Here is a 27,468-nt window from a genome sequence, read left to right as displayed (position 1 = left end):
GGGGTAAATACCCAGGAGAGGAGGGACTGGATTAGGTGGCAGGTGTGCAGTTAGTTTTTTGCCGAACTCTTTTCCAAAGTAGTTGGATCACTTTACATTTTCCACCAGCAACGTATGAGAGTTCCAGGTTCTCCACATCCTCACCAACACAGGGCATGGTCAGTCTTTTTAATTTTAGCTTTTTAAATAGGCGGGTAGTGGTATCTCATTGTGGTTTTAATTTGCATTTCCTTAATGACTAATATATGTAGCCTGGAGATAAGTCCTGTATCAGATCTATGATTTGCAAATATTTCCTCCCAGCCTATGGCTTGTCTTTCCATTCTTTTAATAGTGTCTTTGAAAAAACAGGACTTTTCCATTGTAATTAAGTCCAATTTAAGAATTTAACGAAAAATGAAAAAGAATTTAATGATTTGTTCATACCATACCGAAGCATGATCTATAGAATATAGCAAATAGTTATATTGATATCTAAGAAATTGCTGCCTGATCCAAAGTCCAAAGATTTTCCTCCTAAGCTTTCTTAATTTAGGTTTTATGTTTTGGGTTATGGCTCATTTTGAGTTAATTTTTGTATGATTTGAGTCATTGGTCACAGTTCATTTTTTTGCATACTAATGTTCAATAATTCTAGCACTATCTGTTGAAGGATTATTCTTTTTCCAATGAAACTTTGTTGAAAATCAGTTTCTGATTTTCTGTGCGTCTGTTTCTACCGTTTCTATTCTCTTCCTCTAATCTGCGGCTCTTGACATCAGTTTCATGCTGTGGAATAAAGTAATGCTATTCCTCCAGCTTTGTTCCTGTTTTGGCTATTTTATGTCTTTTATATTTCCTTGTGTTTTAGGATCAGTTTGTCGACTTAAAAACATTTACTGGCTGGGGCGCCTGGGTGGCTCAGTGGGTAAAGCCTCTGCCTTCCGCTCGGGTCATGATCTCAGGGTCCTGGGATTGAGTCCCGCATTGGGCTCTCTGCTCAGCGGGGAGCCTGCTTACTCCTCTCTCTCTGCCTGCTTCTCTGTCTACTTGAGATCTCTGTCTGTCAAATAAATAAATAAATAAAATCTTTTAAAAAAAAACACACAATTATGGGGGTTTTGATTGATATTGCACTGAGCTTACAGATTTGGGGGGAACTGATATCTTAGCAACACTGAGTCTTTTGATCCTGGGTGTGGTATACCTCTCCTTCAAGTTTTCTTTAATGTATCTCTGCAGTATTTTGTAGTTTTCAGTGTAAACATCTTGTACATCTTTTTTCAAATTTACACCTAAATAAGGGGCACCTGGGTGGCTCAGTGGGTTAAGCCTCTGCCTTCAGCTCAGGTCATGATCCCAGGGTCCTGGGATCGAGCCCCACATCAGTCTCTCTGCTCAGCAGGGAGTCTGCTTCCCTCTCTCTCTCCTGCCTCTCAGCCTACTTGTGATCTCTGTCTGCCAAATAAATAAATAAATATATTTAATTAAAAAAATTTACACCTAAATATTTCCTAGTTTTGCTATCATAAGTGGTATTTTAGATTTTCAATTTTTATTATCACTAATATATAGAAACATCTGATTTTGATATTTTGATCTTATTTCCTGAAAATTTGCTAAGCTGATTTATTAGATCTAGTTTGGACCTGTTTTGGCTTATCAGCTTTTTTGAGGATTCACAGGAGTTTTTTTCACATAAGCGACATGTCTGACAATAAAGACAGTTTTACTTCCTCTAAAACAGTCATTTTGCCATGAGTGAGAAAGTAACGCTTTTCATAAGGCACGCACGCTCTGAAGAGTATTTTTCACCATTATTGGAGTTTTGGGGCTGAGGCTGTGGTGTCCCAGCCTCCTTTATGTCTAGGGACAACACAATCCTGCCACCTTACACAATCTCTTACCAACAAAAAACAGTGAAGGAAGTAGCTCGGGACATTGTGACCAACCCCACAGACCCATCTTTTTGGGCTAGACCTGTGTGCCCACAAGCCCCAACTCCAAGGATGAAACTGATTGCATCCAATGGCTGCACATGGCCTGGGGGCCAGTAACCTCCTCATAATAGTGTTAGGCCCTGCTGGGCTTCCAGAAGCATCCTGGATGGAGATGGGGCCTACAGCTGTCTTCTGACATATGTTACACTTTTCTGCCTCTTTTTGGATTTTAATGATCAGGGAGTCAAGCAATTTGGCTTTAGAATAGAAGAAGTTCCATTAGTCCATCTGCTCCCATGTTTGTGCCACTGGCGAATCTGAATTCTAAAGATAGTTGATCTTCCTTATCAAAAGATAAGTGGCCCCAGCTGTCCTAGCAGACATCATGACCTCCAGGTGGATGTCGCCAGCAAAAGTGATCCCACCGTATCCCTCTCCTCTCCCAGGCATTCCCATGGGTCCTTTCTCTAAGACCTTCCCCACCCTCCTGATTCCCACTTCTACCTCCCATCCCAAATTTGTCTTCAGGCCTTCGGGCCCTCTGGTCACCACAGGCTGTCCTTCATATGCAGCTTTAAGGAGTAGGATCTGAATTGTAATCCACTGTTGGAGGGCACCTCCCCTTAGTAAAAGGTGTGATCCTTTCCCTTTAAAAAGACAGAAAGAGAAAATGAAACTGGTCCCTTGGAAGGACTGAGCCCCCATCCCTGGAGAGGCACTCGGGGTTGGGGGGTGCGAGGAACAGGTACCTGCTGGCTGTGCTTCCCAAGAGATCCTCTATGGGTAAGAGGACAAAATGGCTGACCTCCGGCAACAAAACAGCCTGATTCTAAAAAAGGAGATTTCCTTTCCTTTGCACCTACTTTGGTTCATCAGAGCCTCTAATTTGGTTTATAAGAACTTCAAGTACAAAATTCTAGCACTTGAAAGATCATCTAGGGGCACCTGGGTGGCTCAGTAGGTTAAGCATCTGCCTTCGGTTCAGGCCATGATCCCAGGATCTTGGGATCAAGCCCCACATCAGGCTCCCAACTCAGCAGAGACCTGCTTCTCCCTCTCCCTCTCCCTCTGCCTGCCTCTCCCCATGCTTGTGCTTTCTCTCTGTCAAGTAAATAAATAAAACCTTAAAAAAAAAAAAAAAGAAAGATCGTCTAGCTCACCCTGAGAGGGAGACTGAGGGAAACTGAGGATCTGAGAGAGGCAAGAACTGGCCTGAGGTTACCATGGTGGCCAGAATCAGGGCCAGAATTCCAGCCCAGAGCCCCTAACCTCAGTCTAGTGTCCCTTGCACTGTTCTGATTCTTTCCTCCAAAGGGAACCCCTGGAGACTCTGGCTCCATCCCAAGAGCCATCTGGAAGATGGCATTTCAAGAACCCTTTGCTTTGTGTTTCTGACTGCATTTAGCAGCCATTGCGTGATATACATTTGTGTGTTTGTTTATTGTCTGACTTCCATGTAAACTGACAAGGGTATAAAGCAAAGAGAGCCCACACACACGGCTGACAGGGGTACAGAAGAGTACAGCCACTTCGGGAAACAGTTTATCAGTTTCTTATAAAGTTATACATACCACCTGACCTTGACACACTATGGTAGATATTTGCCAAAAAGAAACCAAAGCAGGTGTCTACACAAAGACCAGCATGTGACTGTTTGGAGCAGTTTCATTCAAAATGGCCCAAACTAGAAATAATCCAGATGGCCCTCACCTTGGAAATGTATTAACAAAACAAAACAAAACACCTGCGGTACGTCCATACAGTGGAACACAACTCCGCATTCAAAGGGAACTACTGCTACACGCAACTACACGGGTGAACTCCAAGAGCGCCACGTAAAACAAAAGAAAAGATACACAAGTGTGAACCTATGGCACAATTCCACTTACACAACATTCTGGAAAAGGCAAAACTCCAGGAAAGGAGTCCTGGTAGTAGTTGCCAGAGGCTGGGGTTGGGGAGGAGATTGACTACGAACGGCACAAGGAAGCCCTTCGGGGTGACGGTAATATTCTACATCTCGCCCACCTTGGTCATTACATGATCACAGGCATTTGTCAAAACTCACGGAATTATATTCCTATAAAGGGTGAATTTTACTGTACGCGGTTATACTATTGTAAATCTGACTTTTAAAGAAATCCTCCTGTGGCTCTTTGCAGGCAGGATAAAGTCCAAGCAGCTTAGCTGTGCATTCCAAGTCCCTGAGGACTGACCTAGCCAGTCCCATCTGCCCTCTTCTCGGCTGTTCTGCCTGTACACACTCCACGCATCATCCAAAATGAACCATCTCGTCTTTTCCAGATGTCCTGAGCTTTTTTGCTTCCTGTCCTTTGCTCCGGCTCTTCTCTCTGTCCTAAACATGTTCTCCTCCCTGAAAAAAGTGAGCCCTCCTGGAAAGAACACGGCCGGGACCAGCTGGGCTGGAGATGCAGTCCTGTTCGGCTCCTGGCGTAGACAGAAGGCGAAAGGGATCCCAGTCTCCACTTCTCCATGTATCGTAGCCCTTTGCATTGTGACTCGGCAGTTTCCCCAACCAGAGGTAGAGTCAGCTTCCCCTTGCCCTTGAATCTGGGCTGGACTTACAGCTTGCCTAGGCCAACAGAATATGGAAGAAGTCAGGATGTGTTACTCTGAGCCTAGGCTGCCACAGGCCTTGAACACGTCCTCTCTCAAAACTCTGCCTCTTCAGCGAGAACCAGCCCGGGCTAGACTGCTGAGGGGTGAGTCCCTGTGGAAGAGCATCTAGTTGTCCCATCCAAGACCATCCCAGACCAGCCAGCCCCAGCCAACCAACAGACCCATCTCCTCCCCTGACCCAGAGCCCATTTTTTTAGGGTCTACAACAAAGTATCATCACCCCTTAAGGTCCCTTCATTTCAGACACGAAGAAGCAAAGCCTAGTCCCACCCCAGTATTACATCTTCCCAGTGGCCCTTTCCAAAGATCTCCTTCTATGTGGACAGCACTCTGAGGATGGCTTGTGGGCTGCTTGAATCACAGGTATCTCTTTGCAAACTCCTGCATTAGAACGCCGCAATCCCGCTGTGCCTATCCATCTCGTTCCATCTCTTGCCATAGCCTCTGCTGTGCCCCACCCTCCCACTGCTCAGCCACCCCCAGCTGGCCAGGCTTGTCATCTGTCCATGCCCAGGCCAGCAGTCTGGGACACCGCCATCTTCCCATGCAGACTGTGGCTCCTCTCTCTGCACACCATGCTCGCACAGCATCTTATCGAGCCCTCTGTCATGGACCTGATTCTAAATCAATTCCTCCCCTCTGCCCCATGTGCCTAGGACTTTCTGAGCAAAAACCCCTGCCTCCTAGAAATTGTTGGCTTACTTTTAACCAGCTCATCCACCTCTATGCCTTTCCCACCTCCTGCCTTCATCCAAGGTCAACCTTTTTCTGCACTTGGGAAACTGCCCCTCCGGCCTGAACAAGAGGTGGGTTCCACTTCCTTGCAACTGAAACACCTGCTTCTTCCTTGCCCATCAGCCTGGAAGTAAGCTAAAGCCTCTATCCCCACCCACTTCTGCCAAAAATAAGGGAGGACGGAAGGAAGGAGGAAAGACAGATGGAAGATGGAAGGGTAAAAATATGACCTCCTCTCTTCTCTGCCTTCCTTTGGAGCTTAAGACCCCATATTTCCTTTGTGCCATGTTGTGTCTACAGCAGTCACCATCCTTCCAGAGTAAATGTGTGGTGGAATTGTGGAGGGAGGGGAGTCTGTGCTGAGCTTCCTAAGGGTTTCCTCTTCCAGTCCAAACTCCTAAATCTCCCACCAAAGCAGCATATACAAAGGCCCGGGAAATCAAAGGAAACTGACCTGTTGGGGGGCAGATGGGATCACAGGGAGACAGTAAAGGCATTCTCTGGCTTAGCCTTCCTGGGTCAGAAGAGCCGCCCCCCCTCATCTCATCCTCCAGAAGACCATGGGGAAAGAGCAAGGGAAGTATCTGGGTTCGGAGACGGAAGTCCTGGGTCCTCTTGCCCCGATCCTCCTTCTCAACTGCCCTATCACTATAGGAAGGGGGAGTGTCTTCTGCATGAAGCTGAGCACCATTGTGGGGCAGAGCTGCTGCCTGGTTCTCTTCTGCCCTGTCCCAGCAGTCAGGATGGGGCTGGCATGCGGCAACTGCGCAGTGAGCCTCTGAGGACAGCGTGCATGAACGCCATTGACTGGCAGCGACTTTTTAGGAACTCTCGCTCCAAATTTCAGTCATCTCAACTGGAAAACATTGAGAGTGAGATCTCCCTTTTAAAGTCATCCTATGTAGCAAATGCCTATGAAATCACTTTGTATGTCATAAACATGCTCCAAGAATAATTATCATTATTATTATTACAAAGAATGGATATTTAGGATTTCAACTTCAGATTTCTGAGCAAGGACTATGGCTTTAGTTTAAAATCCTAAAAAGGTAGTATGCATGCTGAAGTATTTAGGAGGAAATGTATTGATGTCTGCCATCTACTTGACATGTTATCAAATTATAAAGTGACTGACAGATGGACAGAAGGACAGATAGGCAGAAAGAAAGGTCATAAAGCAAGAAAAGCAAAACGTTAGTGATATAATCTAAGTGGTAGGTATGTAGATATACATGGGAAAAGTCCTTTGCATTTTTTTCTGTATGTTTTTAGTTTTTCATGATAAAAAAAAATGTCAGGCAAAAAAGCTTAAAAAGGAAAAATAATCTACTGCCAAATCAAACTGGAAATTTCCCACATGTTCCTTTCATGGAGTCAACCAGACTCCGGACCATCTCCCCAGTTAATGCCCCGACTCCCCCTTTTACAAATACTCCTTGAGCACCTTCTGTGCAGGCCAGTGAGACACCAGAGCCCCAGAATCAAGAAGCTGAATCTGGAAGCTATATCCGGTAGGGACCACAGCATGCGAGTAAGTAATTACAGCATAATGGGGAAAAGCCCCTCAACCTGGGGATCATAGGAGATTGAGGATAGTCACTAACCAGACAAATCAGGAAAGGCTTTGTACTTAAGCAGAGTTGTAGAGGATGAATAGGGGTTGAGGATGAATAGAGGGCAGAGGGTGAGAGGTGACACAGATTAGCTGTCACTCCACATCCCAGGAAGAGATTTCGCAACTCTCTCACACACACCCTTCCTCGCCTGGACTGGAGACAGCAAAGTGTTTGAGGACGTGTTCTGCCATCGGTGGCCTCCTTCAAAAACCAGGCCCAGGAGGAGAGGCTGAAGCCCAGGGTCAGAGTCGGGGCACTGCTTCTTCCCTGCCTATCCATGGTGGTCACTTCCTCTCCAAGCCTCACTAACTCATGCATACAGCAGGGAAGATGGCACTGACATTGACCCTTTGTCTTCTATGGCTCCACAGCCCATGGACTTTGCATGCGTCTCCCCCAACGGGCGCATGTCATCACAACCAGCACGCAGGGGCCACAGGTAGGGGTCAACAAGAGCAAGTCAGCACTCGACTTAGTGAGGATCCAGTGAGAATGCCTCCATTCTCCCCGTCTCCCTTCCTTCTCGCTCATTCTTGACTCTGGCTTTATTTTTATGTGTTTTGATTTTTTTTTAAACTTCTAGAGTCAAATGACTTCTTTTGCTTCTTTTGCTCTCAATCTTTCTTGTTCAATATCACAAGCAATTAAAGTTTAAATTTTGCTCCAACTGGATATAGGGTTTTAATTATAATTAATTTCTAAAGGGTGTGTAATTCCTTTTTTTATTTTTAAAAAAGATTTGACAGAGATATCACAAGTAGGCAGAGAGGCAGGCAGAGAGAGAGAGAGAGAGTGGGGGGGAAGCAGGCTCCCCACCGAGCAGAGAGCCCAATGTGGGGCTCAATCCCAGGATCCTGAGATCATGATCTGAGCTGAAAGCAGAGACTTAACCAACTAAGCCACCCAGGAGCCCCAAGAGTGTGTAATTTCAAACTTGACTCTCTCTTAGACCCGAGAACTATTGAGAAGTGTACTTCCTAATTTCCAAATACTTGGTTTAGGGGACTATCCTTTTATTGTTAACATCTTGTTTTATTGTACTATGTTTAGAAAAAGTGACCTCAAATTTTCTATGTAGGATGTTTTAAACTTAGACATTTTTAACAAGATTTTCTTAGACGATTGACTTTTATACATATTCCATGAGTATCTGAAAATTAGATGGAGTAAAATTAGATTTCAAATCCTCCAAATAATTATTTATATAGCCTATCTGTCAAATCCTCAAACAAGTCTCTTCAGAACTCTCATTAAGATTGTGGGAGTCTGTCACTGTTATTTTGGGGTTGTAAAGGTTCAGTTATTATAACTTCTTCTTGGCTTTCATGGTTTATAATGATGAAATACCCAGTTTTGTCCCATTTAATATTTCTGCCTTGAATTCTACTTTGCTTGGTATTTGTATTACCACTTTTTCTTTCTTTATGGGTTACATTTATCTGGTATCTCATAACCAGATCTATTCTTACATATTTTGTCTTCCCCTTTCTTTGAGCTCTCCATGCTAATTCCTTTGCCATTTGTATATTTCCTAAATCCTTGTGCATCTCTATTTGCCTTACACATGAATGACAGTTTGCTTATATAGAGAACTCCATGCACAGTGTTTTCTATCCATGTGTCAGAAGAGAAGCCCAAAACATGTCTGGTTGTCTTTTATTTAAGTTGTAGGTTATTTGTCTTTTTAGAGGTGATACAAAACTTTTCTTTTAAAGACTTTTATTTTATCTTTGAAACTCAGAAGTTCTACCACTCTTTAAGTGAGCTGAATGCATACATTAACTTATCTCCCTTGTGAAATCCCACTAAAACAAGAGTAAAGGAATAAAAGCTTTTAAAGTACATACTCACAGGGACAAAAACAATAGAAGAAACAGGTGGTAAAAAAAAAAAATTGGAAGTTAAAAAACTGATGGAAGAGCGATAACTAAGCTAGCAGACCCAGGAAAGCTAAACTCTAAGCCAATAGAAGATAAATTTAGGAATTCCCTCACTCCAGAGGCTGACAAATTGGCAGCACCAGGTACCTCTGGAAGTAAGAGAGAAAGCAGAACCAAACCCAAGCTACTCATAGAGAGTCTGTGGAGTACTAGTTTCTCTCCCCACTCTCTGCAGCCAGATGAGTGCTTTCCATGAATGAAGATTGGAGAATTGATTCTTTGGAGACAGAGATGTTCTTTGTACAGGATGACACCAGGCACAGGTGATCTCATAGGTACCATATTTAAAATGGAAACAAATGGAAGTTCAGTCCCTAAATATGACCTCTAGGCTCTTCTCCACTTAGAGCTCTGGTAGCCAAGACCTCCAGAAGAGTTTTCTTCCACCAAAGTAAAAGACAAAACATCTCACAAAACTGACATTGAAAACAGTGAAAACACTCAGTTTGGTCATCCCATGTGCAGTCCATAATCAACCAGAGCTTTCAGTTGGATTTTTAGTTAGATGTGAATGCACAGCCAAGAAATACCAGACATTTGAGAAAAACCTCTGATATGGAATATTGAGGCCAAAATAAATATACAGGTAGGGAAAAAAAGCACTTGGTAAAAGGAGACAATAGTCAGGCAAACTTGTCTTAATCAACAATATCTTGAGAGTATGAGCACTGTATCCATGAAATAAGAGAATGACATTACTAAAACATTCAGAAAACAAAAAAGAGCAATTAGAAATTAAAATATGAAATTAGAGAATGAAAAAGTCAGTGAGTGAATGAGAGAACATTTCTAGTCACCTGAAAACAATCAGCAGCTCAGACATACCCAGGATGGAACTAAGCACAGAGCAGGCTTTTCAAATGAATCCATGAAAGAGCTTATCCGGGAATCATTTTCCCACCTATGACCTCCCTACTATGCCTTGTGACACAGTTCTCCTGACCCAGGAAAGAGCCCAAGTGGGTCAGGGTTACAGGGACAATGTCAAACCAGAGCCCCAAGGCAAATCGTGTCCCAGCCTGACAATTAGACACCCACAGGGATCTGCTGGTTGACTTCCCTTCAGTAACATTCATAGACTTTGACTATGTCCCTGTCAGGTATAAATCATTCCCATTTTACAGATGGGAAAACTGAGATCTGAAAAACAAAGGGTGACTCTCGGCTGGAGTTGGGTCTAAATGGAGAACATACAATGTGTGTAATCTGTCTCAAGAGCACTTGTCCTTTATTTGCCTTATTTTTTTTCTGATTATAAAAATGTTATATGTTTTTCCTGAAAAATCCAAACATCTCAGAAATAAAACAAACAAAGTAGAATGCAAAAGACCCTAATAACACTCCAGAGGTAACCATGAGCAACAGTTTGGGGTCTAGTTCTCCAGAGCGTGTTGTCTATGCATATGGAAATATATTTTAATAGGTTCATTATACTTCTATTTTTAATATTCATATGTATTTCATCTTTCAGATAAAGTTTATAATAAATGTATCAAGTTCCATCTACTAGCCCCTTGAAATATGCTAAAATAACATTAAATAAGTACATCAGTGGGAGAATTACTATTTTTTCCAATATCGAATCTTTCCATCCATGAACATGGTATTCCTTCCAGTTATTCAAGCCTTTTCTGACATCTTTTAGCAAAGGTTTATATTTTTCTTCATGTATGCCTTAACTACACCTTATTAAGTTCATCCCAATGCATTTTATCAATGGTGCTGCTACAAAGAATGAGATCCTTCCCTTTTTCTCAATTATGTTTTCTATTAGTTATGGCCACAGTATCAGAGGAAATTCTTCACCTTTACAGTTTTAAAATGAGCCCTCCTGGATTGTTTTAGGTAAGCACATTATAAATTGTGATGATTTGCTCTTCCTTAAGAGTTTTATTTCCTATTTGTTTTTCTTGTCTTACTGCATTTCCTGGAACCTCCACACCAGTGTTGAACAATGCTGGTGACACAAGCATCCCTGTTTCGTTCTTGACTTCATGAGAAGCCTTTAGCATTTTACTATCATATTTAGTAGTTTGGCCTCATCTTTAAAAGCCCCCAACTTCCCTCAGGACCCAAGTGCCCTCCCATATCTCCCCCATCCCTGTCAAATTTCCTTCTTAATACTTTTCCTTCTTTGACAGCAGAGGGTGAGTTAAATTGCTGTCGTTTCTTCTCCTGGTTGATGTGCGCTCTAAGGCTCTCTAAAGAACTCAACCCTTATATAACTAAAACACAGAATTCTGCCCAGTCATAGCAGCTGCTAAGGGACAAGGAAGCTAGGTCTTGCCACACACCTACCAACCAGAATCCCCAGGCAGAGGACCTTTTCAAGCATCATCTCCTTCTGTCCTCAAAGCAGACTCTATGAAGTGGGTTGTTTCATTCACTCTCATTTTTCAGAGCAAAGTCTGTCTCCATGTAACATGTCCTAGGTCACACAGCTAAGCAGCAGACAGAATTCTAAACCAGGTTACAAAGGAAGTCCTATAACCTCACAAGACTGAGTCCTGGATATGATCACAGTGGTGAAAGGGAAGTTCAGACCCACAAGGAAGGCAGATGTTCAGGGAAGAAAGCTGAGGGTCTAATGGGGATGGGGCCTCCTTCGCTTCCCTGCAGGCGTTTGCTGAACAAACAGTATATAGACTGGAGCTTTGCTGACAGGGTGGCCAGGGAGGAGGGGCCCTGCAGGAACCCCCAAATCTTCACGTGGGCATGTGTGATGGGAAGGGCCCTGCCCTGAAAAAAAAGATAAGATACGGGTACCCACTCTATAGTTCACCAGCTGTGTGACCTTGGGCAAGATATTTCCCTCTCTGGTCCTGATTGAACACCCATAAAATAGACCCAACCACATTGGCTAGAAAGAGGAAGAAAGTGCTTTTGCACACTCACAGTGTTCCATTTGATTTTCAAGTAAACAAGGCAGATGAATACATGCATTTATCTCTACTCCCTCTGCTCCTTCTTCAGTCTCCTGAAAGGACTAGAAAGGAGTGTTTTAAAGATAGACAAATGAGAAAAGGAGACTAATATCAGGGGACCAGGAGTGTGACATGTTTTTTTTGGAAAATGGAGCAAGCTGCTTAGAAGAGGGGGAGCCGGTGAGAAACCTGCCAGTTCCTACCACAAACTCCAGAGAGACCCAGGAATCGGAGGCACCAAAAAGCAAGACCAATGGCTGAAAACATAGGGAAAGTTAGACACATACATACACCATTCCTCGCCCACCCAGTAGAAGACTGGAGGTTTGGTATGCATAGTGACTCCAGAGGGGGAGGCTGGGCACAGTGGAAGCTAGGCAGACAGGCACTGTCATCAGAATAGAGGAAGGAGGTAGAAATCCATACCCTGCTTCAGATCCCCCTGCCTCCTCCCTTAAATACCAGCAACCACATTTACCCTCCCCAGGATGTAGGATCCTTTTCTAGAGAAGCTGAACTGTCCCACAGAAAGCACCTAGGAATACCGACATGGAGGGTCTTCCAAAAGAAGGATCAGACCCCCGTCATCTACTCACTCCAGGTGAAGCCACCAACTGACAAGCCCCGCCAGCCCTGGTTAGTGCTCTTCAACAGTGCTCTCCTGGTTAGTCTTCTTCAACACGAACAACATAGATCAAAGAAATAAGGAACTTGGAAGAACCACAGGGCATGTGGGGGACAAAAGTAAATTGAAGGGAAATTGTCATTGTTATCTTCAGATAAAAGAACATATGGCATATAAGACAATGCTCTGGGGGGCTAGGAAAAGAAAAGAGAAAAGAAAAGAAAGCAATCTACAACATTCAAGAGCTCTTGCAGACTATAAAATATGAAGCCAAAATTTTAAAAGGCAATAGCAGGGTTCAAAGATAAGGACAAGGGAAATTTACCAAAGAGTAGGATGGAAAAGGCAGAGATGGGAAATAAGAGGAAAAAATAAAAGATAAGAAAGCTAAAACATCAAACCAGGATAATTAACCTTCATCTAAAAGAAGGGAGACAAAGCAGAGGGGAGGAAATCACCAAAGACACAAATGCAAGTGATTTTCCCAGAAAATTGTCCCAGATGGAAGGAACCCACTAAGTACCCACAACTGTAGGTGAAAACAAACTCACATTAGGATTATTTAAGACTAAATTTCAGCACACAAAGGACAAAGAGAAGATCCTAAAAGCTTCTAGAGAGGAAGACACATTCAAAGGACAGAAAACCAGAATGGCAAAGGAATTTTCACCACGCTTGAATTCTCAAAGGCAATGGAACAAAGTCTTCAAAATTCTGGAGGAAAAATATTTCCAACCTAACATCTTGTTTCCAAGCAAACTGTTAATCAGTTGTACAGGTAGGAAAATTTTTTTCTTAAAGCTCTCCCCGCCCCTCCGCAAAACAAGGGCATAAATCAAGAACAAACACACAACAGCACTACTGCTAAAAATAAGCGGTTAAAAGCTGGGCTTTCCCCAAGCAATCCGGTCCTCATGCCCTCACGGATTTTCCAACAGCAGAATGATCTAGAGTGCATGTTTATTCACACTTGAACATTCTGAAATGGAGATTACATTGAACCTGATGGCCTCTTGGGTCAATAAAATATGGAGCAGCTCGCATTTACAAGCTGCTTTGTACTTAGCCGTGGCATCTCAGGCACCTTTTCTCCTTAGGCTTCACAACAGCTCCCTGAAACCAGTTTTAGCAACCCCATCACGAACACCAAGAAACTGAGATTCTGCGTGGGGAAGCCAGCCAAGGCCGCACTGAGACGGTGGGGGTTGTGGGTGGAGGCGTTAGCATTGAGCCTCTTTTCCTTAGCAGGAGCTCTAGACAGAGCCTCTCGTTTGGGGGCCCCACAGTCCTCTGCTCATCACAGTTGAAGGAAAGGAGGCTCAGAGAGGTCAATGGATGGGCCCCACCTCACACAGCCAGTAGGCAGCACAGGCGGCAGTCTGAACCCTCTCCACTGCTTCGCTGTCGGGCGGGCCCCAGGGGCTGTATAGTTGTGTTCCCATGGGAAGCAAGCACAAGCTGGTGGTAGGGAGAGAAGAGGGGAACCCCAGCCCGCCCCAGAGTAAGCCCTTGCCCCTCTGCCAGAGCTCCAGGAGCACTCACTGTAGGAGCCTGTCCCTGGCTGGGTCTGAGGGGTAGCGCTTGGATCCATCCAGGAATAGGGATCGATATCGCTGTCGATGGTCCTTGGTCTCTGCCAGCCAGATGTTGAGGTAGCGACCCACACCGACAGGGTTCTGCACGGAGGGAGAGAATGGCAGGACATTAGCAAGCCCAAGGCCTGGCCTGGAGACTTGAACTCAGCCCCTCCCCCCCACCACCACACTGCTCCCTATTCCACCTGTTAGGGCTTGAACTGTGTCTTCCAAAGAGATGTGCAGAAGTCCTAACCCCTCGTATCTCAGCATGTGACCTCATTTGGGAACAGTCGCTGATATAATCAAGAGGCGCCAACAAAGACTTTCAGAGAGAAGCCACCTACCCAGAGTCACCAGGAAGGGCGGGACAATGGCGGACCAGGAACCCCAGCACCTGCGGAGCCACTGTGCCAACAGTGGCCTGGGAGATGACAGGAGCCAGACAGGGTCTGAGGTGCTACCCACAGGGGACAGGCCAGTCTGGTTGGCAGCAAGGTCCCAGTGGCATGCCTCCCGCCTCAGATGGTGCATCTCACCTTACCCCTCCCACTCTGGAGTGGCCAGCCCCACGGTAGCAGCATCTGGCTCTTATCTAAATACCTTTTCTTGGGTCCCCAAGCAAAGACCCTCTCCTCTGCAGGAGGTGCCAGCTTGGGGTGAGAAAACAGAAGCTTGCAGAGAGCTGACTAGCGGGTCCTCCTGAGAATCAAGCAGGGCGACAGGGTGTGGGCACAGTGGCGGCCAAGCCAGCACTCCAGCGGGGTGAGCAGGTGGGGTGGAGTCGGGGTGCGAGGGGAGGCAGCGGGAGCATCATGGGAAGGGGGGTGTAGAGGTATAGGGGTGCGAGGGGAGGTGGTGGAAGGCATCATGGAAAGAGACAGGTGAGTCCGTTCTGTGGCTGTTCATGGAGCCGTTCATGGAGCCGTTCACTTAGGATTCATGCCCCTCTCTGTGTGACTATTAGAACCCAATTAAAGGTGCACTTAAAGACTGAAGGGCAGGAGTAAGAAACAGAATGAGCTCAATGCCCAGTGCCATTTGTGTAAATGAAGAAGGCACGTACACGCAACCCGAGAGCTTAGCCGTTTTTACAAGAACACTAACAAAAGGTTACATCACACACGTGGGGATGGCTGCCTCTGGGGAGGGGGTCGGCGACCGAAGGGGACCTTGCTTCACCAAGCATGAGAAGGGAGCTAACTGCCCCAGAGGCCCCGAGACAAATACAAAGAGAATGGAGGGAGCAGTTCCCTGAGAAAATCAGAGAATGGGATGGCTGTGGGGTGACGTCCCTTAGGGCAACAGTTCTCAAAGTGTGATCCCGGGAGCAGCAGCGGCAGCAGCATCACCTGGGAACGTGTTAGAAATGCAGACACCCAGGCTCTACTACAGGCTACCAAGTTAGACTCTCTGGCGGGACACCCAGCAATCTGAGTTTTAACAAGCCCTCCAAGGGGATGCTAATACCCACTCAAGTCTGGAAACCATTGCCTTAGAGAAGTAAGACAGTGGGAATCGGTGTTGGTCCCTTCGGGAGAAAGAAGTGCGTTTGGGCTCACATAGAGCCTGTGTTCCTAAAAGCAAGGAGGGCTTGGGGCTGCCTGTAGAGACAGGAGGGAGTTCCCTGCCCATCACCATGTAACTCCCACTCCAGACCCACTCACCCAGCTTCCCAAAACCATCTGGCAGGCCTTTATGCCCATCCGCTTGGAAGAGAACAGGAACGGTGGCTGGTTGACCCGTTTACATTCTGTCTTTGGAGGAAGCCATGAACCGGGACCAGACGTGGCCTAGGGGTAAGGAATGGGGGCAGAAAGCTGGAGGGGTCTGGCGGTGTCAGCCTGGGGCCGGGGGCAGGTGAGGGCTCTGGGCGGCTGACCTCATGCTGAGCTGGCAGCCCTGGGCCTTGAGCCAAAAACAGGGGTGGGAGGGGTTTATCCAACTACCTTCCAACTCACTCATCCTCTGTGAGGATGCCCTGTGGAGGATGTCCACTGGAGCCCTGTGGAGCCCTCATAACCCATGCCACCCACTCTAACCCCACCCTCAGCCTGACCCCTCTTTCAGGGTTCCCAAGGGCCCACAGGCCTGGGAGGGCCCCAGGTGTTTCCAGCCTGGGAAGTGAGATCCACACAGATTTGGAGCTAGAGGAGCTGGCTTCTTCTCATACTTGCTGGGGGAGCCTGGGCAAATCCCTCCCCATCTCTGGGGCCTCAGTTTCCTTTTCTGAAATGCAAATGCTAACTCCTACTTTGGGGTGCTGGAAGATGCCTGGCCCAGAGCAGGCATTCAGGAAATGGTGGCACCCTTTTTATTCCTCTGGGCCCTACTCCTTCTCTCTGGGGGACAGGTCCTGCCTGGGGGGCCTATCCAGGTCACCGGCCACCCCACCCCCAGAAAGGAGTGCCCCATTCCCTTGGAGGGAGCAGGGGGGCAGTCCCCTGTCAGGGTAGACCCCTTATTCACACTATGCTCTGCCCCATGTTCTTTCAGCTTCTTTCCAGGGGCACTTTGGGGGGGGGGGTCCAAGCCCAACGCCGCCAGCTCCAGGCCTTCACCTCTCTCAACCCACCTGGGTATGCTCAGAGGACAAGCGAGTAAACTGAGCCTCAGAGAGTAGGGGGTTCTTACTCAGAGTGACAAGACAGGCAAGACCAGGACTGGAAACAACATGGGTCTGATACCCAAGGCTAACCCTTCCCCTGAAATAGCCAGCCCCATCCCATGCTGGCCCCGCAGGAGAGCCCCCTCCCAAGAGAAGAAGGAAGTAAGGTCATGCGGGGGGGACACTGACTAGTTTTCGGGGGCACTGGCTAAGGGTGGCCCAGTAAATCCTTTCTGTAGGGGTTTCCGGGTTGCGAGAAATTTTCGAAAAAACCCCATGCTTCTTATTGTGAGGTGAGTTAAGTTCTTCCACGAAGCTCGTAAAATTCATCAGTTCCCTGGGCTTTCTTTTCTGGGAAACAGAAAGAAAAAGAAAAAAAAAAGGTGTCTGTTAGGCCAGGAAAATCTGAGCCCTCTCTCTGGACCCTCAGCAGCAGAAAAAAGCAAGTGGCCACATAAGGAGGCATCACAGTCTATCCTGCCTCCCCATGTCCCCAAGCTGGGGGTGGGGCAGAGATGCAGCCCTGGCCAGGGGCCAAGTGAGTCTCACAACCTCCATATCCGTGCACCCCGGACAACGTAACCAGCATCTGTTTGCACATTTCTTCACTTTTGTGCTCAGTTCAATGGCTTTACGGCCGGCATCTTGTTCTCAGCAGGAGCAGTGGTCCAAATATCTAAAAACCAGCATGATGGGGTAACACAGCAGGTTTTTCAGGCTGTGATCTACTCTGTAGGACACTACCATGATGGACACTTTTCTCCAAACCTGTAGAAAACACAATCCTCAGACTGACTCCTCAGGAGGACTATGGGCTTCGGGTGATAAAATGTCAGTATATCGTACCACATCTGTCACCCTGGGGCGGGAGGTGGCCAGTGTAGGAGGCCGGGCAGGGAGGGGACACCAAGGAGGTATAGGAACTCTGGGTTTGCTGCTCAAGTAGGCTGTGCACCTAAAAATGCTCCAAAAATTAAAGTTTATTATTCTTTAGATAATAAAACATATTCTTTCCCACGACCGCTGCTGTGCTGGAGGGGACCACATCGGTAGCTTGCCGTGGGGGCATGCGGGGGGCCCTGGCGAGGAGCCGAGTGTGGAGGGCTTATTCTGTGGCAAGTCGCCCATCAGTCCGAAGCGTGTCAATGTTTCACCACCAGCAACCCCTCGTCACCACCTGCCAACGCTCTGTGAGGTGTTTACTCATGATTGTGTGTCCTTTTCCACTTGAAGTGCCACAGCAGCGGTCACGCCCGTGACTCTGACCTGCCCCTAAACTCGCACAGCGAGTGGAGACAAAATGAGCGGGCCGGGGGACAGAGACTGAACTCCAGTCACCACGAACAGGAAGAAAGCAAAACGCCATGCCAAGGATCACACGACCAGCGTGATGGGGGCGGGAAAGATGGGCTTCGAGTTAAAATCCGACCTCAGTTTCCCGGCCCTCCCGGTCCAGGTCTCTGGCTCGTTAGCAGCACTGCTGGGAGCTGGGCCTGTGACACCTGGAAAATGCTTCCAAAATAGCCAGGCACCCACACCTGTGCCGTCGGGGGCCCTGTGGCATCCAGCCCTGGCACTGTGACCCTCTGTGCCTCCTCTGCGGTCCATGCAGGTAAGCCAGATAGACGTGCTGGCATTCAGACCCCAGCTCTTCTCCTTCCCAGAGGCACGGACACCCCACTTCCTCACCCAACACAGGGTGCCCCGGTGCACCCCACAGAGTGGGGAGCGCACAGACTGGTCGTGCTCCCAGTGTGGGGAGTGAAGCTGGCCACACCGGCGGGGAACACCTGCTCCACGCCTCACCCGGGTACACACCTGCACCGAGAAATGCCCGTAAGGCTGCGGCTTGCTGCGGTCACCGGAGAATATGTCGTAGAAGCCTCGGGTGCCCACAGATTTTGCCAGGTACGCCTCAATGCCACTTTTGAAAGAGTAGGTGCCTGGTGCCAGACCACTCCCCTAGAACAGAGCACAGATGGCAGTCCCCCAGGAGAACCACTGAAGCAGGCCCTTCCCACCCCCTCCTCCACGGGGGCTCAGTTTCCCCATCTGCCCTAGGAGTCCTCTCCGTGCCCCCTCTGGTCCAGGACTGTGCAGAAATGCAGGCCAGGCCAGGCCAGGTGAGGGGGGGGTACCTGTTGAGCCATGGGGGGTATCCTGTGGGTCATCCGGCACGGGTGGGCCTCAGAGTGAGAGCGGCTGCAGGACTTCTCCTCCAGCTTTGTGTATGGGTTACCCTTCACCCCATAATTTCCGGGCCCTGGATAGTAGTTCTGTCAGGGGGGAGGGAGGGACAGAAAGGTCATCCATCCCTCTGCTCATGCGGAGTATGTCTGAGGAAGGGAAGCCCCTCGGAGGGGAACGGGATGTTCAGGGCCTCTGTGTGTTAACCACACCCCAACACACAGCGTGCTCGGTCTCAACAGTTCCACCACTGCTCGAACCTTCAGTCCCAAGTTCAAGCTCTTCCCGGAGGCCCCACTGGCCTGGTCAACTCGTTTCATGCCGCTGCCTTCCTCCATCACACACTCCTGCCAGAGGGGCTCCTTGCAGCTCACCAAATACCATTCTGCCAACCTCCTTGCCTGTGTTCGCTTGTGCTGTTACCACCCCCCAAAATGCCCTCCCTGCCTTCTTGGCCTCAGAAAATTCTAATTCTGGAGCACCTGGGCAGCTCAGTCAGTTGAGCGTCCAACTTTTGGCTTTGGCTCAGGTCATGATCTCCCTCTGCTAGGAGATTGAGCCCTAGGGAAGGGCTCCTCGCTCAGCGGGGAGTCTGCTTCCCCTCTCCCACTCCCTCTGCGCCCCCCATCCCGCTCACAGGCGTGTGTGCCGGATCTCTCTCCTTCTCTCAGATAAATAAATCTTAAAAAAAGAAAAGAAAAGAAAAGTCTAATTCTGCAAACCCAACTCAAATGTCTTCTCTCCTGGGAATGAAGCCTTCCTTCCCTATCACCCCAGACAGTCGCAGGCTTCGGTGGTCTTAGAAATACCATCTGTTACACCCCATTTTATAGCCCTGCATTTGCATGAATGGGGTTCTCACTGTGCTATGAACGATGCCGTGACCTGGAAGGGTCTGGGGTCCTGGGTTTGAATCCTGATTCTGCTGCTCCACAGCTGAATGACCTTGGACATACCCCTTCGTCCTTCTAAGCTTCAGGGTCCACCATTGTATCATGGAGATAGTAATGTTTTTCTTCCAGGACAATGAGGAGGAAATTTTAAATGATGTCTATAAAATCTCCTGCACAGCGCTCAGCCCATACTGGGCATCAAAACCTAAGTCAGGGTGGGATGCCTGTCTTGGGGGTCAGGAGGAGAGTTTGAGGGGAAAGGAGAGACGGAGAATTGCGGCTGGAGTGAGTATTTGGAGCTTCCACTGCCAGGGTTGGAACTATGGTTTCTGTAGGTGGGGTGAGGGGAGGTCCCCTGCAGTGCAGGTGGGTGGGTGGGTTGGTGTGGGGAGGTGGTCCTTGTAGAGAGACCTGGAACGTTTGCTGCTGCGCTGCTTCTCTCAGCCACACGAGGTCGCTGCCGCCCCACAGATGGCTCAGCCCGGTCGACTGCCCACCGGAACCAGCCTGGGGAAGCAACCCCACAGGACAGGATGGAGGAGGCAGGGAGCCCTGCTGGGGATCTGTTTGCCCTCAGAGGACAGGACAACACGTTGCCTCCTTCCAGGGCCCGGGGTTTGCAGGTGTGCTTCCTTCCAGCCAGGGAGGAAGCTGGGTCCTTGCGTGGTGTGTGAGGTGCCTCAGAAGTCTCAGCACGTTGGGCCTGGAGGTGACCCAATGAGAGCAAATCAGCACCATCCGCAATTAACAGATGGAGAAACAGTTCAGAGAGTCAGACCTCAAGTCCAAGGTCCTACCTCCAGAAAGGAGCAGTGGTTAAGCTTCCAGCTGCAAAATCTAATCTCTTCCTGAGCTGATTCCCAAGGCCCTGTGTAAGCTCCAGGGTCAGGAGCGCCACGAGCCCGGGGGCACCTTCGAGGTGACCTTAGAAGCGCCTGTTACAATAGGGGTGCCTGGGTAGCTCAGTCATCTGCCTTTGTCTCAGGTCATGATCCCAGGGATTGAGTCCTGCGTTATGGGGTGGGAAGTCAGCTTCTCCCTCTGCTTATACCCCTCTTCCCTGCTTCTGTGCTCTTTTTCTCTCAGATGAATAAATAACATCTTAAAAAAGAAGCAGCAGCAGCAGTTACAACAGAGAGTGACTGCTGTGCTTGGAGTCCATGGACAGCGCCCAGCCCAGAGCCCTGGGCTCATCTCTACTTCAACCCTTCAGGTTTCAAGGTGGAGTAACACACCTGAGCTGATGTGAAAGTCCATGATTTTCTTTTTCTTTTTCTTTTTCTTTTTTTTTTTTAAGATTTTATTATTTATTTGACAGAGAGAGAAAGAAAGATAGAACACAAGCAGGGGGAGAGGCAGAGGGAGAAGTAGGCTCCCCACTGAGCAGGGAGCCCGATGTGGGGTTTGTCCCAACACCCTAGGATCATGACCTGAGCTGAAGGCAGACACTTAACCAGCTGGGCCACCCAGACACCCTGAAAGTCCACAATTTTGACTGGAATGTTTGGTTGTCAGCACTTTGGGGACCCAGGAAGGAGTGATTAATTCTGGGGGAGGTGTGTGGGAATGTAGGAATTGGCACAGCTTTTTATTTTTTTTTTATTTTTTATTTTTTTCCAGCTGGACCCATGGAGGGCTCAGCATTCTGGACAGGGGACAGCTGTAACCCAGAGGAGGCCACCAGGCTCCCAGCCCAGGTCTCACAGCAAGAAGACAGAAAATGGGCCTTGGACATGAGCTTCCCAAGGGATTGCCTTCTGTACCCACCAGAGCAGGGCCACCCCCTTGAGCTTGCTGTCCAGCCCTGAGCCCAGGAGAGTGGCTCAGAGAAATCCCACAGGGCCAGGGAGAGGTTACTGCAGGAGCAGATAGGGTGACAAAGTAGGAGAAGAACCAGCTGGAAGCGAGGGCCAGGCAGTGGGACATTTCACCCTCACTCAGCCAACACTCACAGATGCCCTGGGGTTGGGGGCTGGAGACACAGGTAGGAAGCATCAGGCTTATTTCTCTGTCACCATCTGGGCAGGGCTCTGGCCAAGACTGTCACCAAGGGGCCACCAAGGAACAAAATCCCAGTGAACCCACCTAGGTGTCAAGTACACTGCTTATGTGCGGTCGCCCTTGGATCCAAATCCTGCTTGTACCACTCATAGCTCTGTGACCTTGGACGGTTACTTTAGCTCTCTGGGCTCTTTTTCTCATCTGCAAACCGGAGATAATGACAGGGTTGACCTCACAGGGGTGTTGTGAGGATTAGGCTAATTGGTACACTCAGGTGCTTAGGACAGCACCTGGCACGTGGCATACCTGTCAATTGTTACTACTTTAGACTTGAAGGTAATGACTCAGTTTGAAATGCCTCGGGGCAGCCGTGAACAGCCTCTGTGCCTAAGATACAAAGAGCTATAGTTTCCAGGCTTCACCTAGGTAAGGCAGAGAGAAAGGGCCTGGCTTTGGGGATGGGTATTTCCTGCTTGCCTAAGGCAAAAGGCTTATCTATCCTCTTGGAGCCTCCTGGGCCTCACCTGGAAGGTTTGCAAACACTGAGAATGTTTTGGGACACCTTGTACTTAGCAGACAGGCCTGCACTTATTCAGTCTACAAATACCTACTATGTGCCCACTGAGTGCTAGGCACAGCTAAGGCCTGAGAGTCCCACAGTGAGCCGACCAGGCAGATGTCATCCACCCTCCGGGGCTGATGTCCAGGGGAGCAGAAACACTAGACACAACCATGAGCAGGACTCCTAGGAAAGAAGCTATCTGTCACCTAGTGGGGGTCAGGGAGGCTTCCTGGAGGAAGTCACCTTGGAGCTGACAGCGGAGGGTTGACTTGAGGGGCAGCAGGGGAGGTTGACCAAGGGAGAGGGAGAGGAAGAACACTTCTGGTGGAGGGAATGGCAGGAGGAAAGCCCCCGTTGAAAGAGCTTGGCCCATTTGCGGAGCTGGAAGGAGACCAGTGCATCCAGTGCAAAGAGCATCAGGGCAGGGGAGGAGGGCACTTAGTAAACCTCAGAACGCACTCTGCTCTGGGAGGGTGTGACTTCTGCCTTCTCCCGCATGCCCAGGACCCCACTCTGTTCTCCCCATATGGGATGATCGCCCCCACCCACACGGATGCCGCTCCACCCCTTACCACCATCACCTCTCCCATCTGATGCCTCTGAGCCCCACCCCCAGGAGCAGGGTGCTCCTCTGAAAATGTAAATGAGGCCCTTCCATTGTCCAAACCCTCCGCTGTCTTGCCACAGCGCTCAGAGTCAATCCCCAAGCCCTGCCTTGCTGCAAGGTCCTGCGCTCTGGCCTGGCCCTCACTCCTCTGCCGTCTCTCCTCCTTCCAGCCGCACTGGCCTCCTGCCCGCTGGTTCAACTCCCGGTCTACACCTGCTGTTCCCGCTGCCTCAAACTCTCTCCTGCAGCTACCGTGAATTTCCAGCGCTCCTGTCCTGCAGGTTTTGCTCAAAGGTCACCTCCTTCCAGAGGTCTTCTCTGACCACCCTATAAATTGCACCTCCCCCACTCTGTATCCCTTCCTGGTCTCAATTTTCCTCATGGTCCTGATTGTACAGGATTTGCTTCTCTGTACCGCTGTGCCTTCCACTAGGACCCCAGTTCCATGGCGGGGGGGCGGGGGGGACTCGTCTTCCTCACTGCTCAGTCCCCAAGCCCGAGAAGAGTGCGTGGCAATTAGTGGGTGCTCAGCCATTATTTGCTGGCTAGACCGAAGGACATACAGGTGGATGGGTTTGTGGAGCACCTAAAATATAGATGTTTGGACTCTGTGCTTGGGACTCAGAGATGAACCAGACCCGTTCCTGCCGGCTGGAAGCTCCTGGGCCAGTGAGGGACAGGCACGGGGATATATGACAGCCCTTGGACTCAAGGTTGTGATACAGGGGGGGTTGGGAGACCCAGAGGAGAGCTTGGCCGAGCCTGGGGAGGACATGGCACCAGGAGGGGTGTGTCCAGCACCAGCCAGGCTGCGGTGCTCTGCAGATGGAAAGGAGCATAGGGGGCGGACCCTCCCCAGTAGATGAGAACACCTACCCCAATGAATCCTCGGAAGCGAACCTCCCCCGAGCTGAGCAGCCCCCGGGTGCTGCAGGGCTTCTCCTTCAGCTCTTCCAGGAAGTCTTTGAGGTTGTAGGAGCCGGGCCCCAGCTTCTCCTTCTGCCCCAAGAGAAGAAAGCAGAGGGTGAGAACCTTCAGCTTGGGAAGGTCCTCCCAGGAAGGAGTCTGGAGGGTGGTGGCATTCCCCAAGGGAGGAGCCCTGCAGGACCTGGGAGGACTCACCTGCAGCTGCTTCTCTTTCATGATGGTCTGGTACTGGAAGTGGGGCAGCTGGGTCAGCCGGACGGCTTCCTGGGCCCGGGCCCAGCCTGTGCCCACCTCCCTTCTGAGCTTCTTCTTGCTAAAGCAGGTCTCCTTGGAGCTGTAGGTCCCAGGTCCTATGTGGGACTGAGTCAGAGCACAGTCACATCCACAGAATCTGTCCACAGAGCAACTTCCTCCTCCTAGAGGCCACCCTGAGCTGGGGGTGGACAGGCTGAGCCCACTGCAGCCCCTACCCCTAGTCCCCAACCAAGCACCGAAGGGCATGGCCCTCACGGGACCATCACAACACCCTCTGTCATTGATCCCTACACTCCCCTATAGTGGGGAAAGGCAGTATCATTGGTATAGCCTGCAGCCAGTTCTTGCCAAAGAGGAAATGCCCCCCCGGGGCTCTGTGGTCCCAACCCACGTGGTCCTCATCCCAGTCCTGCGCTTATCAGCACATCTAAGGCCCCGACTCTGAGCCACGCTCTATGCTCCCAGCTAGGGGATTGGAGAGGTGTTAAGGTACAACAGTGACACAACTCAGCTCTTCCCCAATGGCAAGGCACTGGAGGGGGGCATGGGGGAGAGGAAGGGCTGTAGGGCTGTAGGGAAGCTACACAAACTTACCAGGTCCAAAGAATGAAGCCTGGAGTATGGGGCCTCTGTGAAGGTGCTGAATTTCTTCTGGCTGGGGTAAACTGCAGAGACATCAAACCTAGGGAGGGACAGAGGCCCAGTGAGAGCCCAAGGCCTGGCCCCCAGACCCCGTGTGGGGGGTTCTGGGGGGTGGCCGTGTTGGCTTCCCAGAGGACCTGGCTGCTGGAGCAAGAGCAGGGTTGCTGGGACCCCAGGGTCTCTGTCCTTCCTGCTTCTCTCCCCCTGGACACCATCCTTGCCTGGTCCCCTCCCCTCTGCTGGGGGCCTTTACTCAAAAGTCATCTTCTCCTTCCAACCACCACCTGCCAGCTCCTCCCAGCTTCTCCTCCCAACTTGCTTCCTCTCCTTAGCCCTATCACTACTCAACATTTTATACCTTTTTCCTTTTGGTTTATTATCTACTCCAACCACCCCTCCCGACGAGAACTGCCAACCCCAGAGTCCGGGTTTTGCCATATGCTCGCTGTTATGTCCGCAAGTGCTAGAACTGTGCCCCGCACAGAGTAGGTGATACACGTAGATGGCGTAAATGTGGGGGGTGGGAGGAACCCCTGCACTGAAACCCTGCCCACTTCTCTTGGGCGGAGTGACAGCACCCCCCCCCCCCCCCCCCCCCGCGCTGGGCTGCCGGCATTTCTGCGCAGGGCCCACAGGAGGTGCTCTCCAAACGCTTTCAAAGCACTTAAGGATGGTGAACGAGCCCCGGGCCCAGAAGGGCAGCCGGTGTGACCTGGAAAGACGGGCCCCCGTTCCTCACTGCCAGGCCCCCTCCCGTCTCTCCCTCCTCCCCCAGACTCCAGCCGCTCCTCCGGGGGGAGCCCCCACCTGTGGCTCTGCACCCCGAAGGGTGCCCCGCTAAACCATTTGGTGCCCATGGCCCGCGTCCCCCCTTCCCCCCGCCAAGCGAGGTCTTCAACTGGGACTCCGGGCGAGGTAACTCTTAGGGCTGGGGCCAGCGGCCACTGCTGCCGCGGCAACCCCGCCTTGTGACCTGTGATTCGGCGGAGATTCTGTGCGCGTCTGCGCCCCCTGCCGTTCGGCTTCCGCTCTGCACATTTTCCGCGCCGCCTTCACTGAGATCCTTCTCTGAGCCCTGCAGCTTTAATGGCTTTCCTGGTGGTTCATATGGATGCCATTTTGTCGGGACTTAGAGTCATTTGTGAAGGAACCCTTTCCGATGTCTTGCTTTATCCCGGCAGGCCGCGGAGCCTATTAGAGGGAGGCTCCCAAATTCCTCGTACTGTTAACGGACGCTCATAGGGGCGCCGGGGGCTGCAGAAAGGGCTCGGCTTGGGCGAAGAAGGCATCCCCATTCCTTCTCCACTTCGGAGAGGGAAGGTGGAGAAAGTGGGAACCAACAAGGAGAGCCAGAGTATGGAGGGCTGCAGAGAGGGAGGGAAGGCTTGCAGGGATGGAGGCCGGGCTCATCTGTCCCCCACAGACCTCCAGACACCCACCCTGGGCAGATGCTGTGTAAGATGCCTAATCCTGGCCCTGAGAATCTATTGGGGGAACCAGTAACCACACCTTCCCTATGAGAGAAGGAGTCCTCAGACCCAGCCCGTAGGTGGGTAGGCCAGGGAAGGCTTCCTGGAGGAGGAGAATTCCAAACTCATCCTTAAGTGTGTGTATGAAGTGCTAGTAAAGAAAGGAGTTGAGGGGCGCCAGGGTGGCTCAGTCAGTTAAGCGGCTGCCTTCAGCTCAGGTCATGATCCTGGAGATCCAGGATGGAGTCCCACATCGTGCTCCCTACTCAGTGGGGAACCTGCTTCTCCCTCTGACCTTCCCACCTCTCGGGGTCTCTCTCTCTCAAATAAATAAACAAACAAAGAAAAAAAGAAAGAAAGAAAGAAGAAAAAGAAAGAAAGGAATGGAGTCCCCCAGCAGGGTATGGTCAGCTCCCTTTCCTCCTTTTCCTCCTTTATCCCTTGATCAGTGCCCCTTGGTCATGCTACATCTCTTATCATCTCTCATGATTACATTTGATCCTCCCAGTGGTCTAAGACTGAGGCACAGCACAGAGCCACACTCCATTTGATGATGACAGGGCAGAAGCCAGAGAAAAGCAAGACTTGCCTGGGGTCCAACATCCAGTCCATGGTGGAGCTGGGCTCCCGGGACAGTGTGTCTCCTTTCAGGATCCACCCGGTACCCTTTTGACATCCCAGTATAGCACTGAACTAGAAGTCCAGATGCCTGGCATAGCTGTGGACTGGATTCTCAGGCCCCAGGTCAGGCAGGCACATGGCCATGTCTGGCACAGTGCCCACCCCGCACCCCTGAGCTGGCGGTCAGAGGTGCCAGGCCGGGGGACACACACCCTTGGTCATCTAAGCACAGGCTCCACCCCTTCCCAACGGAGCAGATGTGGACAATTCATTTCCTTTTCCAATTCCCCACTTTCTTACCTATAAAAGGAAGCTAATAATCTCTGTTTCCCTCCAGACTTTGAGCAGGATTGAGTATGCTCCTGGCACATAGCAGAATCTCAATGAGAGGCCATCCCCAGCCCTTCGAAGGGGCCCTAGCAAAGGTCCAGAAGCAGAAACTGTATCTCACTCCCTTCCTGGTACTATACCTGGCACACAGTAAAAGCCCAGTAGATATTTGTTGAACGATGACTGCACAATGAAGGAATTCATCTAGAGTAACTTCCCAGTCATGCAGAAATCCTCAAAGAGAGTCACATCTGAATCCTGGCTCTTGCTGCCTTCCAACTGGCGGCTTTGGGCACGTGACATTGGTCAAAGTTCAAGTTCCTTGTCTGTGACTTGGGCAGTGACTGCTGCCTCGCAGAGGAGCTCCCTGGAGGTGTCCATGAAGTGGGGTTG

The 27,468-nt window shown here is 49.9% G+C and overlaps 1 protein-coding gene across 3 annotated transcripts; it reads right to left on the bottom strand.

The window, feature by feature from the left end:
- Positions 1-1,099: 1,099 nt before the first annotated feature.
- CIMAP2 (ciliary microtubule associated protein 2) lies at positions 1,100-27,196 on the bottom strand. Of its 3 annotated transcripts, none has more exons than XM_059136292.1 (10): positions 27,046-27,196; positions 24,608-24,695; positions 23,954-24,118; positions 23,708-23,830; positions 18,720-18,857; positions 18,388-18,543; positions 16,771-16,932; positions 15,641-15,766; positions 13,942-14,075; positions 1,100-2,566 (listed from the first exon to the last, which is right to left on the bottom strand). In XM_059136292.1, exons 1-10 carry the CDS (start codon positions 27,114-27,116, stop codon positions 2,494-2,496), a joined length of 1,236 nt encoding a protein of 411 aa, XP_058992275.1. In that variant the 5' UTR covers positions 27,117-27,196; the 3' UTR covers positions 1,100-2,493. The 3 variants fall into 3 exon arrangements, with proteins under 3 accessions (XP_058992275.1, XP_058992276.1, XP_058992277.1); XM_059136293.1 differs by having other exon boundaries at positions 18,400-18,543; positions 27,046-27,194; XM_059136294.1 differs by lacking the exon at positions 27,046-27,196 and adding an exon at positions 25,463-25,607 and having other exon boundaries at positions 18,400-18,543.
- Positions 27,197-27,468: the final 272 nt, after the last annotated feature.

Source organism: Mustela lutreola, chromosome 10 (assembly GCF_030435805.1).
Source record: "Mustela lutreola isolate mMusLut2 chromosome 10, mMusLut2.pri, whole genome shotgun sequence".
Lineage (NCBI taxonomy): Eukaryota > Metazoa > Chordata > Mammalia > Carnivora > Mustelidae > Mustela > Mustela lutreola.
The sequence above is the reverse complement of the archived record's forward strand: the minus strand, read 5'-3'. Positions and strand labels throughout refer to the sequence as shown.